General features: G+C 38.9%; 1 protein-coding gene across 2 annotated transcripts in view; it reads left to right on the top strand.

The window, feature by feature from the left end:
• Nucleotides 1-362: 362 nt before the first annotated feature.
• impg2 (interphotoreceptor matrix proteoglycan 2) overlaps nucleotides 363-15,029 on the top strand; it is an 83,649-nt gene continuing 68,982 nt past the window's right edge. For both annotated transcript variants that reach the window (XM_016992576.2, XM_062974813.1), the window contains exons 1-2: nucleotides 363-771; nucleotides 3,068-3,331. In XM_016992576.2, coding sequence (XP_016848065.1) covers nucleotides 693-771; nucleotides 3,068-3,331 — 343 coding nt within the window. In that variant the 5' untranslated portion in view covers nucleotides 363-692. The remainder of the gene's footprint in view (nucleotides 772-3,067; nucleotides 3,332-15,029) is intronic.

Raw genomic sequence — 15,029 nt, 5'->3', positions numbered from 1 at the left:
AATGTCAATGGGTTTCTTAAAGTCAAAATATAATATGCAAAAGACAATGATTGCTATGGAGCTACATGCTTCTGCCTTACCACCTGAAAGAGTGAGAAACATCACAAAAGAATCACCAACAGGCCCTTCCTTCATTATACCTAGTCATAATGCTAAATCAAATCAATTGTGCTTTTTCATGCTCTCATATTGTAACCCATGAATAGCTTGAGAAGTTGCTGCAAACCATGATGCTAGCATACATTATTTGCCTGGACAACAAGCTTTTTTTAAAAGGAAGTCAATCAAAATTGTGCTTAATTAAGTGTGAAAGGTACTGTCCTTGCAAAGGCTGCCAGTTAACAACATGACAAGCTCTAGTAAAGCTGGCTTAGCAGGCAGCTTAGAACAAAAAAATTGTCTCCGTGGTCCATTGGCTAACATCAAGACGCTTCTCCTGCAGCACATTTGGTGATTTCCAAAATGAAAATGAAATCGTTCCTTTTAAACAGGAAATAATCTAGGCATTTTGGCATGCTTTTTGGGGTGTTGGTAGAAAATAATCCTAACCTTTTATGAAAGGCAATTAGATGTGACGCCAGAGCCTCTCCAAGAAGAAAATCTCCCTGGATGTTTAACACATCCAGGACAGTTGACACTTCTAAAAAGGGATTTTGTTCTTTTCCCTTTGCCTTAAAAGAAAGGACAGAATTATGTGTGACTTTTCTTGGAAAATCTATTTAGGGATGTGTTTACTAGTGCTGTTTGAAGGAGATTTTCAAGCATTTGCAGGTAAGAAAATGTTCCATATTTTTATTTCTAGCCCTTATTGTGTGTATTTGAATATTTGGCTGATTTTGAACTGAGTTATATTTAGAGTAGACTCCGTGAAATCAAGTCTAATTGTAATAATAGCTAAATTTAGACCCATTTATTTGAGCGATTCTGCTCAAGGCTTCACTGAATCTGGGTCAAATCATGATGTTTAATTTCATTTTTTAATTTGGATGAGAAGAAATATACTTAACAGATATGACACTCAGATTCTGTCTCTTTCTTGAGGCTTTCAACAAGATCTGCCATACTTGACAGGAAAAATTAGTAAAAGCTATTATATATAGCCTTCTTTAATATGTTAACATATATTTATACAATATTTGCCATTGAAATATATATACTCTTTAAGATTTTAATAACTGAGTATCTGTTTATTTTGCCTTAATATCACAGATTCAATATTAAAACATATTTAAATTTCAAGGATTTCTTTTATATTAGTTACTATATACCAGGGGTCCCCAAACTTTTTAAACAGGGGGCCAGTTCACAATCCTTCGGACCATTGGAGGGCCGGACTATGGTTGGCCACCGAGCAATAATAATAATAATAATAATAATAATAATAATAATAATAATAATAATAAACAACAATAATAAAAAGAGGGTTGGCAGAGACCCTTTGGGCCATTGAGTCCAATCCCCTTCTGCCTTTGTGCACCAAAAGCACAAGCACAGCACCCCTGACAGATGGCCACCCAGCTTCAATGTTAATAATAATAACAATAATAATAATAATAATAATAAGGGTTGGAAGAGACCCCTTGGGCCATTTAGTCCAACCCCTTTCTGCCTTTGTGCACCAAAAGCACAAGCAAAGCATCCCTGACAGATGGCCACCCAGCCTCAATGTTAATAATAATAATAACAATAATAATAATACAGGGTTTTGGAACACAATACTCCTGACCTCACAATCATGTTAAAAAACAAAGTATAGATTGTCGATGTTGCAATCCCAGGTGACAGCAGGATTGAGGAGAAACAACTGGAAAAGCTGACATGATATGAGGATTTAAATATCGAATTACGAAGACTCTGGCACAAGCCAGTCAAGGTGGTCCCAGTGGTGATCGGCACACTGGGTGCAGTGCCTAAAGGCCTTGGCCTGCACTTGAACACAATAGGTGCTGACAAAATTACCATCTGCCAGCTGCAGAAGGCCACCTTACTGGGATCTGCCCTCATTATTCGCCGATACATCACACAGCCCTAGACACTTGGGAAGTGTCCGACGTGTGATCCAATTCAACAGCCAGCAGAGTGTCTGCTGTGGACTCATCTTGTTGTGTTTGTAATAATAATAATAATAATAATAATAATAATAATAATAATAATAATAATGGGAGAAGAGACCTCTTGGGTCATTTAGCCCAACCCCCTTCTGCCCTTGTGCCATGGGGGCCGGATAAATGGCTTCGATGGGCCGCATCCGGCCCCCGGGCCTTAGTTTGGGAACCCCTGCTATATACCATCTGACTACTGATTATCACCCAAATTACCACACTATCATCTTAAAAGTCTTACGTTAATATTTTAAAGAACACTGAGATCTGGTAATCCCCACTGAATATATTTGCTGTCATTCACTGGTCAACAATTGTTTTGATATCCCCCACTCCACCTAAGTTTAAGTTAATTTTGATTTAAAATTATTATTTTGCCAATATGAAAAATAGTCACTTCAGCCACACCATATGAATTCACAAAACCTTATTCATTCCAAATATATCATAAGAACTTATTCTCAAACTCATTTTTCAAACATTCATAACTAATTTTAACTGGTTCATTCTTTTATGAAATCAGACTATGCACATAATGTATCTGTGTATGTGCTTTTTGTTACTGTCTGCTTATAAAAATAGCTATACATTTTTCATATAAAACAAGCTGTTGGAAACCCTGTAACATGGTGGGATCAATCTGCAACAACAATAGTGTTTCATGATATGACCAATGGTACCATAATGCATACCTCTGGGTGGAAAACAATTGGGCAGAATGCAGAAGATCCTAAGCAGCAAAACAAGATATCTTGGCAATCGAGTTGGATGAAGCATTTGTGCTTTCTTGGAACTCAAAGTCTTCTCTGTTAGTTTCCAAGTTATCTAAATGGATAAAGAAATAAGCACAATACTTTGTAAAAAAAGTTTTGTTAAGGACTTTATTTCTTACTAAACCTCAGTGGTATTGTGACTTTGTTATGTGTGACTATTTAAAAGGATATGTTTGCGGTGTCCTTTTTCAGATGTGACCCAATTACCTGCAGAAGATATAGACATGAAGGAACCTACACCAGATCTTCCACCTAATGGCTGGCGATCAGTTAGAAGCCACCCCCAGTTTCTCGATTCTAGGCATCTCCTTGATTTCAGGGAATCTGAGAAATTAAGCAAGCGCATGCGCTTTCGAAGAAAAAGATCAATTTTCTTTCCTACTGGAGTTAAAATATGTCCAGATGAGTCTATGGAACAGGCTCTTGTCAACCATTTGAAATATTTCAAACTCAGAGGTAAGCAAGCAATACAAGACTCACATTCTTACAAGCCATACTTTGAGATGTAGGTATTCTAACATTGAATGTCTGAAAATAACCAATTATACAAATTATTCAAATTGATGTCTGGTGAATAATTTCCCTATTAGGGGCCTATTTGAATGACTTTTAGTTCTATTGTTTTTCCTTTGTCTAAAGGTGTTTCTCCATGATATAGCCTTAAGCATTCCTGAGGACATTTTAGGGATGCGATCTGGCCACAGACGATACAGAGGGTCCCCTAAAGTTATAGTAGTGAAATAATCAGCAATAGAAGTAATTTTAGCTATCAGACTAAGTAAGGGAAATAATAATAATAATAATAATAATAATAATAATAATAATAATAATAATAATAGGAGATTAAGAAGAGTTATGTTGATATGAGTGTGGTAATGTAGGGCAATGGGAAATATAAAAGAGATAGATCTCCATGATTTACTTGGATAAGCAAGGAACACAAAGAACGTTGAAGACGGAGTACTCCAATTTACTCTTGCCTAGACTTTGATGGTATACTTTAAATAGATAGCTAGAACTGAAGGAGGGAATACTACATGTATTTTTTCAACCCAATTATGGCATGATTTATAGATCTTTACTATCAAGGAGAGGTCTCCATCTACTATCCCATCCAACCAGATCATTATGATTGCAGAAGATTCATATGTAAGCACAATACTTACTTCCTTTTTTCACCAAATATGTTTCTTAAGCATATTTTTGGACGTCAGCACTTTCTCAGCTCCTTGAGACATGTGATCTATTTTATACATGTGTGAATCTCTTCGTCTCTGAGATTTGTATACTCAGGAAAAGAGACCACTCATATGTATGAAATAATAATGTTCCCTTAAAAGGGATTCAGTATAGGTCCAGCCATTCAAGGCACTGGACCTGCTGACCTGGAGATGATGCATGTGTACGTGTGAGGGAGAGAGACTGCAAGATCACAGATACAAGCATAAGCTATATGCTGAGGTTAGGGCCAGAGCCTATATGAGCATGTGGGTGGAGGTTTAAGATTAACATCCTTGCTGCCGCTAGAGATTTAAGTGATCTGGGGATAGTGATATATTATTATATTACTACTACAGAAGTTTGAAATGCACCATGATAGACATTTATGAAAGTGAATGACAAGGAGGTGCAGTCCCAATAATACATGGCAAGCTTCATACCTGCAACAGAGTTTCCTAAGCCATCCATTTCTAAAATGTATTTGTGCCGACCTGTCATTCCTTTAAACCAGGAAATGTTTAAAAGCAGCCTCTAACAGCTGTTCCTGGGATGACAAAAGGTGAGCATAGATGGAAATGCTTAGGGCACCAGATCTCATCTAAATCTTGGAGGCTAAGTAGAATCAGACCTAATTATTACTTGAATGTGAGACCTGCAATGAATACCACATGTTGTAGGTTATATTTTGGGGAAAGGAACTGTCACAGCCACTTCTGAGTATTCCTTGTCTAAGAAAATCCTATGAAATTAATGGGGTCATCATAGGTCCACAGGTGATTTGAAGGCAAACACGCACACACAGATGAAAATATCAGTATAGTGAAAGCAACTTTGTTAGATGACTTTTGTTGACAGTGTGTATATATCCATCAGTTACAAAATATAGTATGTTTAAGATGTAATTGTTCTTGTGTGCTATTATGTATGGAACTGGCTCATCTCCTGAATCTCTTTTCCATTGTCTGTGAAGATGAGAAGCCATAGAACAGTGATTCTCAACCTGGGGGTCGGGACCCCTGGATAGGTCACGAGGGGGGGGGGTGTCAGAGGGGTTGCTAAAGACCATCAGAAAACACATATTTCTGATGGTCTTAGGACCCCTTTGGCAGAGAAGGCTGGATGTAGGTGAACTACAACTCCAAAACTCAAGGTCAATGCCCACCAAACCTTTCCAGTAATTTCTGTTGGTCATGGGAGTTCTGTGTGTCAATTTTGATATAATTACATTGTCGGTGTAATGCTCTTCAATTGTAGGTGAACTATACATCCCAACAAGGACAACTCCCAAATGTCAAGGTCTATTTTCCACAAACTTCACTAGTGTTCACATTTGGGCATATTGAGCATTTGTGCCAAGTTTGGTCTAGATCCGTCATTGTTTGGGTCCACAGTGTTCTATGGATGTAGATGAACTACAGCTCCAAAACTCAAAGTCAATGCCCACCAAACCCTTCCAGTATTTCCTGTTGGTCTTGGGAGTTCTGTCTGCTAGTTTTGGTTCAATTCCATCACTGGTGGAGTTCAGAATGCTCTTTGAGTGTAGGTGAATCCCAGCAACTACAACTCCCAAATGACAAAATCAGCGCCCCCCTTATCCCACCAATATTCAAATTTGGGCGTATTGAGTATTTGGGCTAAATTTGGTCCAGTGAATGAAAATACATCGTGCATATCAGATATTTACATCACGATGCATAACCGTAGCAAAATTACAGTTATGAAGTAGCAATGAAAATAATTTTATGATTGGGGAGGTTGAGAACCACTGCTGTAGAAGATAAACATCTATCTGCATATAATACACTGTTTCTTTGACTAGGTGGGCCCAAGGCCTTACCTCACAGAGGCAATCAGAGCTGATTGCCCTGTGAGGAAAAGCAACAGGACCTTCTCTTTTGATGGCATGATGATAGGTATCCTTCAGTCCTCCAGAAACCTTTACTGCAGTGGCTGCAAGAACAGGAAAGTAGCAGATTCCAGCTAGGCCTCAGATGGTTGATGTTCCAACTGGGACGACTTGATAACTTTCAGCTAAATTTAAAGTATTGTTTAAAAAATCGGCTATTTCTTCAAGACTTTTTGAGGTCTTTTGTAAAAACTAGCCATCTCCTGCAAAATTGGTCAGTACATAAACTGTATAACACTGAGAATTGGTGCTTGGGCTTTCCTTCTCCATCACTTCTTTCCCTTATATGTTGTGTCTTTGTAGGTTATGATCCTGAGGAGGGAAATACTCTGTGCTGAACATTTGTTAATATAGGAAAAGGATTGTTTTCTCCAGCATTTGCAGTTTGCACCTGTACAATGTTATAAATTCTCTTTTCCCGCCATTGGTATGATCTAAGTTTAAGGATGTTGATAAAGCTGTCTTTCCTTATGTCAAGGAATATGTTGATATAGGCGAGAGCTAAAAGGATACTAATTTGTGCTTCTTATAAACTTGTTGTACACCTGCCTGTATCTGACAACACTGACTATTTAGGAGTAAGAGAATGCATAGGTCCTGCTAGAAAGCTTTATTTGATGGAAGTACTTCCTTGACTCTAATCCCCAGCATTAATTTAGCAATTGTACAGCAATACAATCCTCAGGAGTGAGGCTCCCTGGAGGTATCCCTTATTACTGACTTGAATCCTCAGCTCTAGTACATTTGGCTGTTCAGTTTTCAAGGAGGATAGTTTTTCCGAGTGAATATACTCCTAGTTGCCATACATGGTTCAGCCCTTAAGAAGTACAAATTGGATTACATCTGGATTAAATCTGAGCACTGCTCATTTACACAAATGAGCAAGGCACCCCACCCCCTAACAGCCATCAAGTGCTTGTCATGTACTGTCCCTCCAGTTAACCTAGCAAATCCCTTTCTGTAGAATCAGATGTAATAGGCTAAATCACTCTTACTCTTTGGGCAGATAAATAGATCTTGAACAATAAAATCTGTGCCAAATGGGCACTTCCTGAAAAGAACAATGCCTATTCTTATTAACTGTCCCCTTTAAATAAATAGCGATAGGCAGTATTATGAATACTTCAGCCATGTTAATTCAGGCATGGAGTACAATCAAAACAGTTAATAGAAGCATTTCTTTAGATCAGTGGTTCTCGACCTGTGGGTCCCCAGATGTTTTGGCCTTCAATTTCCAGAAATTCTAACAATTGGTATACTGGCTGGGATTTCTGGGAGTTGTAGGCCAAACACGTGGAGACCTACAGGTTGAGAACCACTGCTTTAGATGAAATCTGTTCTCACCTCATACCCCCTAAATGTGGTGGTTGAGAGTTGTGAAATGGCTGTAGTCATTGAGAAGGAATTCCTCATCAAAGGTAATTGTTACAGTCGCCTGTTGGCACTTGTAACACCTTTCAAATAGTTTTACAAATTGCAATGACTATACTTGCTGGAGAAAGAATAACATTTTCCTGTTAACACATACCACCTAGATTTCAGTACTGGGAAAATGCAGTATGTACAGTATTTGAAACAGAAACTTGATGATCCCACAATACAAATGAGCAACAATTGCACATTTATTGCTTAATGCATAATTTTCTTGTGGTACGCAGAGCATTTCCAGTAGCTGATGTACAGCAAAATTCAGGTTTTTCCCTTGGGAACCAATTCACAGTCACTTGGCTTCTGTCAAATTTTAAATACTGGACATCAGCTAACAAACTATTAGAAAACTAGATTGTACAAAGCAGGGGTCCTCAAACTTTTAAAGTAGAGGGCCAGTCCACAATCCTTCACACTGTTGAGGGGCCGAATTATCATTTGAAAAAAATATATGAACAAATCTCTATGCACACTGCACATGTCTTATTTGTAGGGCAACCCCCCCCCCCAACAACAATGAAAGAACAATATTTAAAAATAAAAATAATTTTGACCAACATAAACCTATCAGGATTTCAATGGGAAGTGTGAGCCTGCTTCTGGCCAATGAGATAGTCAAGTTAATTAGGATTGTTGTTTTTTTGTTGTTGTGTGCCTTCAAGTAATTTCATACTTTGTGCGCGCCTAAGTCTAAAACTAAGGCCCGGGGCCAGGTAAATGACCTTGGAGGGCCGTATCTGGCCCACAGGGCTTAGTTTGGGGACTCCTGATACAAAGGGATCAAATTCCAGTAATTCTAAATCCATCCATTCTTAGAGAAAAATGGAGGGTGCAATCCCTCCTGGACAACTTCATGTTGTCCTATCCAGCAATCATATATCCTGATCTCATTGGGCAGGGAGAACTTGTTTAAATCACCTCATCTCTGTATGTGCTTCTGATTCAGAGCATGTATGGAATGCAAAAGAGTTGCAAAAGCCTAAACAAAGACTAGAAAAAGTAGACTGCTCGTGGTTTGATCATGTGTATGTTGTATGTTTGGGGTAGGGGAGAGCTACTTTAGGATCATTTTAAAAATATTTCCTCATGAGCCACAGTACCTTCCATCACACCCATGAAAACTCATTGAACTTCATATGGAGATCCATCCAAAGGTAGGGGTGCCAGAGTGAAAACTGGAAAATGTTCCAATGCCTTTAATGGAGATGATTTCAGCCAATCTTGCTTATTACCTGTTTCACACAACAGTTAATGGTTCAGAAGCCCTTTTCAGTTTCCTATCTTGCATCCCTAACTGGGCACCACCCTCTAGTAGGAAGACTCTGACAGACATACTTTTTTGTATATCCACTGCTCCTTTGCTTCCTAATAAATACAATATGACACAAAAATTGGAGAAAATAAGGACATAACGTTTTATTGGTTATAGCTGCATGAAATGTTGGTATTGCCATGGGACCATATCTATATATTAGTTAACTTGCCTTTGGCTGAAGAGCCAATACTCAGGATGATAGTTATGGGAGTTTACATGGGCAGATGCCACTGTGTAGCTTCCTTCTCATGTGATGGTGTGGGATCACAACATCCCCATAACCCAGCCTCAATGTTAGTTAATGGGACCCTGCAATACTTTTTTGGGTTCCCGTAACATATAAATGCTTTCCTCCTGGATCCGGAAACTATGCCTACCTACCAAAGAGTTGTGACCAGGGCCGTACCCAGAAAAAAATTTCGGGGGGGAGGGGGTTTGAAAATTTGGGGGGGGTGGTGGTTAACCCCTTGCTCACACCCCTCCCCGCTACAAACCTGTCAATATCTGCTTGAGATAGTGCCTGGGGGGACTCTTAATGTTTTGTGTCTCATAGACTCAGCATGGGGATTTGGTTAACCAGTTAAAATTCATGAGTAAACCAGGTTTTTTTTATAACCTGAAAAATTTCGGGGGGGGGGGGTGAACCCCTAAAACCGCCCCCTCGCTACAGGCCTGGTTGTGACAATAAATCATGTGCACAACAGTTAGCCCTGGATCATGAAGGTCTGACACAAACTGATGTTGGTGCACTGGGGGACATTTTATATATATTATATATAAGGTTCTGCTGAACAGTCAATGGTTTTAATTCCATTAATTCAGTGGTTCTCAACCTGTGGGTCCCCAGGTGTTTTGATCTACAGCTCCCAGAAATCCCAGCCAGTTTATCAGATGTTAGGATTTCTGGGAGTTGAAGGCCAAAACATCTGGGGACCTACAGGTTGAGAACCACCGCATTAGCTATTAGTTCCCCTCTTCCCAGAGCCTATGCAGGCTGTTTTCTGGGGAGGAGATGCAAGCATGGCACCAATCAGAAAATGGCATCACTCATTCCACAGTTAAACCTCCCCCTTCAGAATGCAAACCTTCCTTCTAGTAACTCAGGGATCATGCTTTTGAAAACAAATGGGGCGGGGGGAATGTTTCTGAATACATTTCAAAAGAGGGTTTGCCTTTAGTTTAGCCTCAAATGTGCTCATGGTAGAACTGGTTGTGTTTAGAGTATTCATTACATTGGACTTCAGTAACATACAAAAGTAAAGACTGACAATGTGACACTCTTTTAGTATCTGCTTCATGAGTTAGTCCCAATTGATGTGCTGTTGCTTATCCTCAGAATTTATAGTAGTAGTAGTAGTAGTAGTAGTAGAAGTAGTAGTAGTAGTAGTTATATTTATTTCTATCTCCCCTATTCTCTCTAAAAATAAACCCAAGGTGGCTAGTTTGGAAGAATGCTATGATTTAGATCCATTTGAGGAGGCAAATGGCAAATTGTTCTTTTTACCTATTAGACAGATCCTTCCAACCACATTCAGCAGTTTGAAAATGAAAAATAAGACCTTTCTTTCTCTTTCTTTCTTTCTTTCTTTCTTTCTTTCTTTCTTTCTTTCTTTCTTTCTTTTTTAAAAAATACTTATATTGCCAAATGCAGACCCAAGGAGCTCTACATACTGTATATCCCATTTTCCTAAGTAATGAAAGTGGAAATCTACAATCCGTTTGGATTTGCCCGACACAGCAGAAGGTGCACTGGCCTCCCAAAGCTTTATCCTTTCTGTCTGCAAGAAAGGCCTACCTTCCTAAGTTCACGTTTGGTTAATGCAATAAGAACCTACAGATGGTGCTGAGATTTTGCAAGTGGACACAGTGGGGTGGCTGTCACACTAACTATTACTAACTGGAAGGGCAGATACTAAATCCCTAAGCTAGCAAGAGCTGATTGAAGCAGTTAGAGGAAAAGAACAGCTTGCATTTCAATACAATAGCTTTACTTAATTCATCCAAAAATTAATGAGAAGATGATGAACTAAAAAGCATCATCAACATAATCATCATGAGGACCCTCACGGAAATCAACAGGGGTCCCCAATAAGAACATTCTTTCATGTTAAAGTAATTTGCCCTTAATGAACTCTTCCAATTACTCTTAAGCTTCTCATTCGTCAGGTAATTGTTTGTTAGCATTTGTCAATTCTGCACAGGCACATAAACCTCTTCAGAAATCTGAATGCAATAACTTGAAAATGTTGTACACTTGTATATATCTATGTGTCTCTAGAGCAAAATAGAGAATGTTTAGGTTAATGGGCACCTTATCTATGATATTAGAGAAGCTATCCAGCTGGAGTCCTCGTGGACAACAAGTTAAACATGAGCCAACAATGTGATGCGGCAGCTAAAAAAGCCAATGGGATTCTGGCCTGCATAAATAGGGGTATAGCATCTAGATCCAGGGAAGTCATGCTCCCCCTCTATTCTGCCTTGGTCAGACCACACCTGGAATACTGTGTCCAATTTTGGGCACCGCAATTGAAGGGAGATGTTGACAAGCTGGAAAGCGTCCAGAGGAGGGCGACTAAAATAATTAAGGGTCTGGAGAACAAGCCCTATGAGGAGCGGCTTAAAGAGCTGGGCATGTTTAACCTGCAGAAGAGAAGGCTAGGAGGAGACATGATAGCCATGTACAAATATGTGAGGGGAAGTCATAGGGAGGAGGGAGCAAGCTTGTTTTCTGCTGCCCTGCAGACTAGGACACGGAACAATGGCTTCAAACTTCAGGAAAGGAGATTCCACCTGAACATCAAGAAGAACTTCCTCACTGTGAGCGCAGTTCGACAGTGGAACTCTCTTCCCCGGACTGTGGTGGAGGCTCCTCCTTTGGAGGCTTTTAAGCAGAGACTGGATGGCCATCTGTCGGGGGTGCTTTGAATGCGATTTCCTGCTTCTTAGCGGGGGGTTGGACTAGATGGCCCATGAGGTCTCTTCCAACGCTACTATTATATAATTCTATGATTCTATGGAGGCAAATGCTATTAATATACTTATAGCCTTAGCATTCTTCAATGCATTGTTAAAGGTAGCAGGGAAGCCTGTATTCCAAAAAGTTATAGTGTAAAGTTACATATAAGAGAGAGTGAGACCTAGGTAGAGGAGGAAAATTCAAGTACAGTTGGACCCCAATATCTATGGGGAATACATTCCTGGACTTTGCATAGATATGCAAAACCTATTGAAATGAAAGACTTCTTACCCAAGATACAATAGAATCATGCTGGAGGACATAAAATGCCTAGAGAGGACATATCTTGTCATTTGTCTATAAATGAAACTGTGGATACAGGTCCTGTGGATTCAGGAGTTGTACTGTATTACAAAATAATGTCATGATACAGTCTTTTCCTTCCATAACATTCCTCTCCTCCTCCTCATATTGTCACACAGAGGGGTCTTATTCCCTAAGACATCAAGCAAGTTGTTGATTCATTAACACTTTTATTGAATTAGATTGGTTTTCTAAAGTTTTATTGTAAAAATATCCCATACAAGAAACCCTGTTTGTCTCTTTCTTTGAAAGTCTGGGGATTGTCACCACACCATTTCTCTTTAATTATGGAAAATGGGCAATATGGAGTTACATCATATAACAAAAACTCTTATTCTCTCTCTCTCTCTCTCTCTCTCTCTCTCTCTCTCTCTCTCTCTCTCTCTTTGAAATTCCAAAGATTGTCAGCATGCTACTTTTCTCTAATAATGAAAAATTGTTGATATGTTTTTTTTGGTTTGGGTGAGGAATGACAGCATTAATGATAAGAGATACTATCTCAGCAGCTAAGGTGGCCAGGTGCAAAGTCGATCAAAGCTACTGTGCTTTTAAGAGCTGCAGTTAACAGAAGTGCAACATTCTCTTCCCCATAGCAAACACCTACAGCATTACATGATAGGAGAAGCCCAGATGATCCAAATTCTCTATTCTTCACAGCCAGTTAAAAATACCATCTTGTTTCAGTGTGTCAATTACAACCAATTTAGCTGTCTCAAGTGGAACCCAGATGTCCACCACTGACTACTACTGACTACTATTAAGAAAAAAAATTCTGCACTACTCCATCCTAGTTCTTATTTTTATCTGTCACCTCTTATGCTAGTGCACAATAGCTTTTTCTTGGACTTAAAAAAATTGAATTCTACTAAAGACATAATTGTTGAACTGAAAGCTAAAGTATCTATAAAATTCACAAAAAGGGTGCCTGATTGCTGTGCTGTCTTTATTATACTTAGGACTCATCCTGTTTGGGGGAGAAAGCAGGTAAAAGTGGGTAGAACTTCCTGGAGTTGCATTCCGTGACTTTCCATGTTGTTTAAAAACAGAGAATTTAGGTAAGGTATCATCATACGTGATAGAATCCTACCGTCTCAACAGCAAACACCCGCTTTAGTTAAAATCACACAGGGAAATGTAGTTTCCACCTATATCGCTTTCTTTTTTTTAAAGGAAACTGCCCAATAGCTGAAGTGTGAAGTCTCGTGATTCTTGACAAAATGCGACCTAGCAAATTCACGTGGTTTTTCCCCCCTGGGATCATATAGTTCGTGATTTCTTATAGCTGTGACAACTTTTAATAATGGAAACAGTTTTATCTGTACTGCTGGTGACCAAGGCCTAAAGAAGAGAAGACTAAGAGGAGACATGATGGTCATATATAACGATGTGAGGGGAAGTCATAGGTAGGAGGGAGCAGGATTGTTTTCTTCTGCCCTGGAGACTAGGATGCGGAACAATGGCTTCAAACTACAGGAAAGGAGATTCCACCTGAACATTAGGAAGAACTTCCTCACTGTGAGAGCTGTTCAGCAGTGGAACTCTCTGCCCCAGAGTGTGGTGGAGGCTCCTTATTTGGAGGCTTTTAAACAGAGGCTGGATGGCCATATGTGCTTCGAATGCGATTTTCCTACTTCTTGCAGGGGGTTGGACTGGATGGCCCACAAGATGTCTTCCAACTCTATGATTCTATGATTCTAAGAGTCCGTCCTTGTGGAGTAGAAAAGTAGAAATTAGGAAAACTTAAGACCATCCAATTGAATGCCCACAAATAAACATAATAAAATGATACTACATGAGAAATCCAACAGTTGTCATCACACCTTAAAGTATGGGTCTTTTCCTGCTTCTAAGCACATAAAAATGTCTGATTTGATAGCTGCCCACCTCCAAAAATGCCCCATTTCTAAACATATTAAAATTGAAGTCCCATGGGCAACCCCCAGAAATAGTCTTGTGTCATTTACCAGCCTCAGTAGGACTCTCAATTTAAAGTGTTTAGAAATTGGGAAAGGTCTGCAAGGATGAAGTCCTTAGAAAATATATCCTTTTAAATATAGTTCAGACTACATATATCTTAAAGGTGTGGAATTGGGTAGCGGGGTATAGTTGCCTCTAGTATAAATTCTGAATATCATGAAAGACAGCACATGTGGTCAGTTGCTTACATTTATCATTGTTGTTACTACCATGAAGTCAGAGAGACAATTAAGGAAACAGTGAAACAAAATGTATATCAACGAACAGAAAAATACAGAGAGAACAATTACTTTAAATTACATAGAGTTTGATTAGGTTGAGCTGATACCACAAGGAGTTGATTTGTCTTTAAAATTAAGTTCAGATTATTTGCAAGAGCAGGCAATTGAGAATTGTTCTGTTATCCACCCTTTCTTAGCAGTCTGAATGTACAGGTAAAACATCCTTTTCCTAGAATTCCAAAATTCGAAATACTCCAAATCCAAAATTGTCCTCCTGGGAAGCTAGGACAGTAACACATCTGCTTTCTGATGATTTGGTGTACACAAACTTTGTTTCATGCATAAAAGTATTTAAAATACTGTGTATAAAATTACATTCAGAGTGTGTGTATATTATGTATATGAATAATATGTGAACTTTACATTTTGATTATATGTATATACAGTAGAGTCTCACTTATCCAAGCTAAACGGGCCGGCAGAAGCTTGGATAAGCGAATATCTTGGATAATAAGGAGGGATTAAGGAAAAGCCTATTAAACATCAAATTAGGTTATGATTTTACAAATTAAGCACCAAAACATCATGTAATACAACAAATTTGACAGAAAAAGTAGTTGAATACGCAGTAATGTTATGTTGTAATTACTGTATTTACGAATTTAGCACCAAAATATCACGATATATTGAAAACATTGACAACAAAAATGGCTTGGATTATCCAGAGGCTTGGATAAGCGAGGCTTGGACAAGTGAGACTCTAC

The sequence above is a fragment of the Anolis carolinensis genome, chromosome 3 (assembly GCF_035594765.1).
Source record: "Anolis carolinensis isolate JA03-04 chromosome 3, rAnoCar3.1.pri, whole genome shotgun sequence".
NCBI lineage: Eukaryota > Metazoa > Chordata > Lepidosauria > Squamata > Dactyloidae > Anolis > Anolis carolinensis.
The sequence above is the reverse complement of the archived record's forward strand: the minus strand, read 5'-3'. Positions and strand labels throughout refer to the sequence as shown.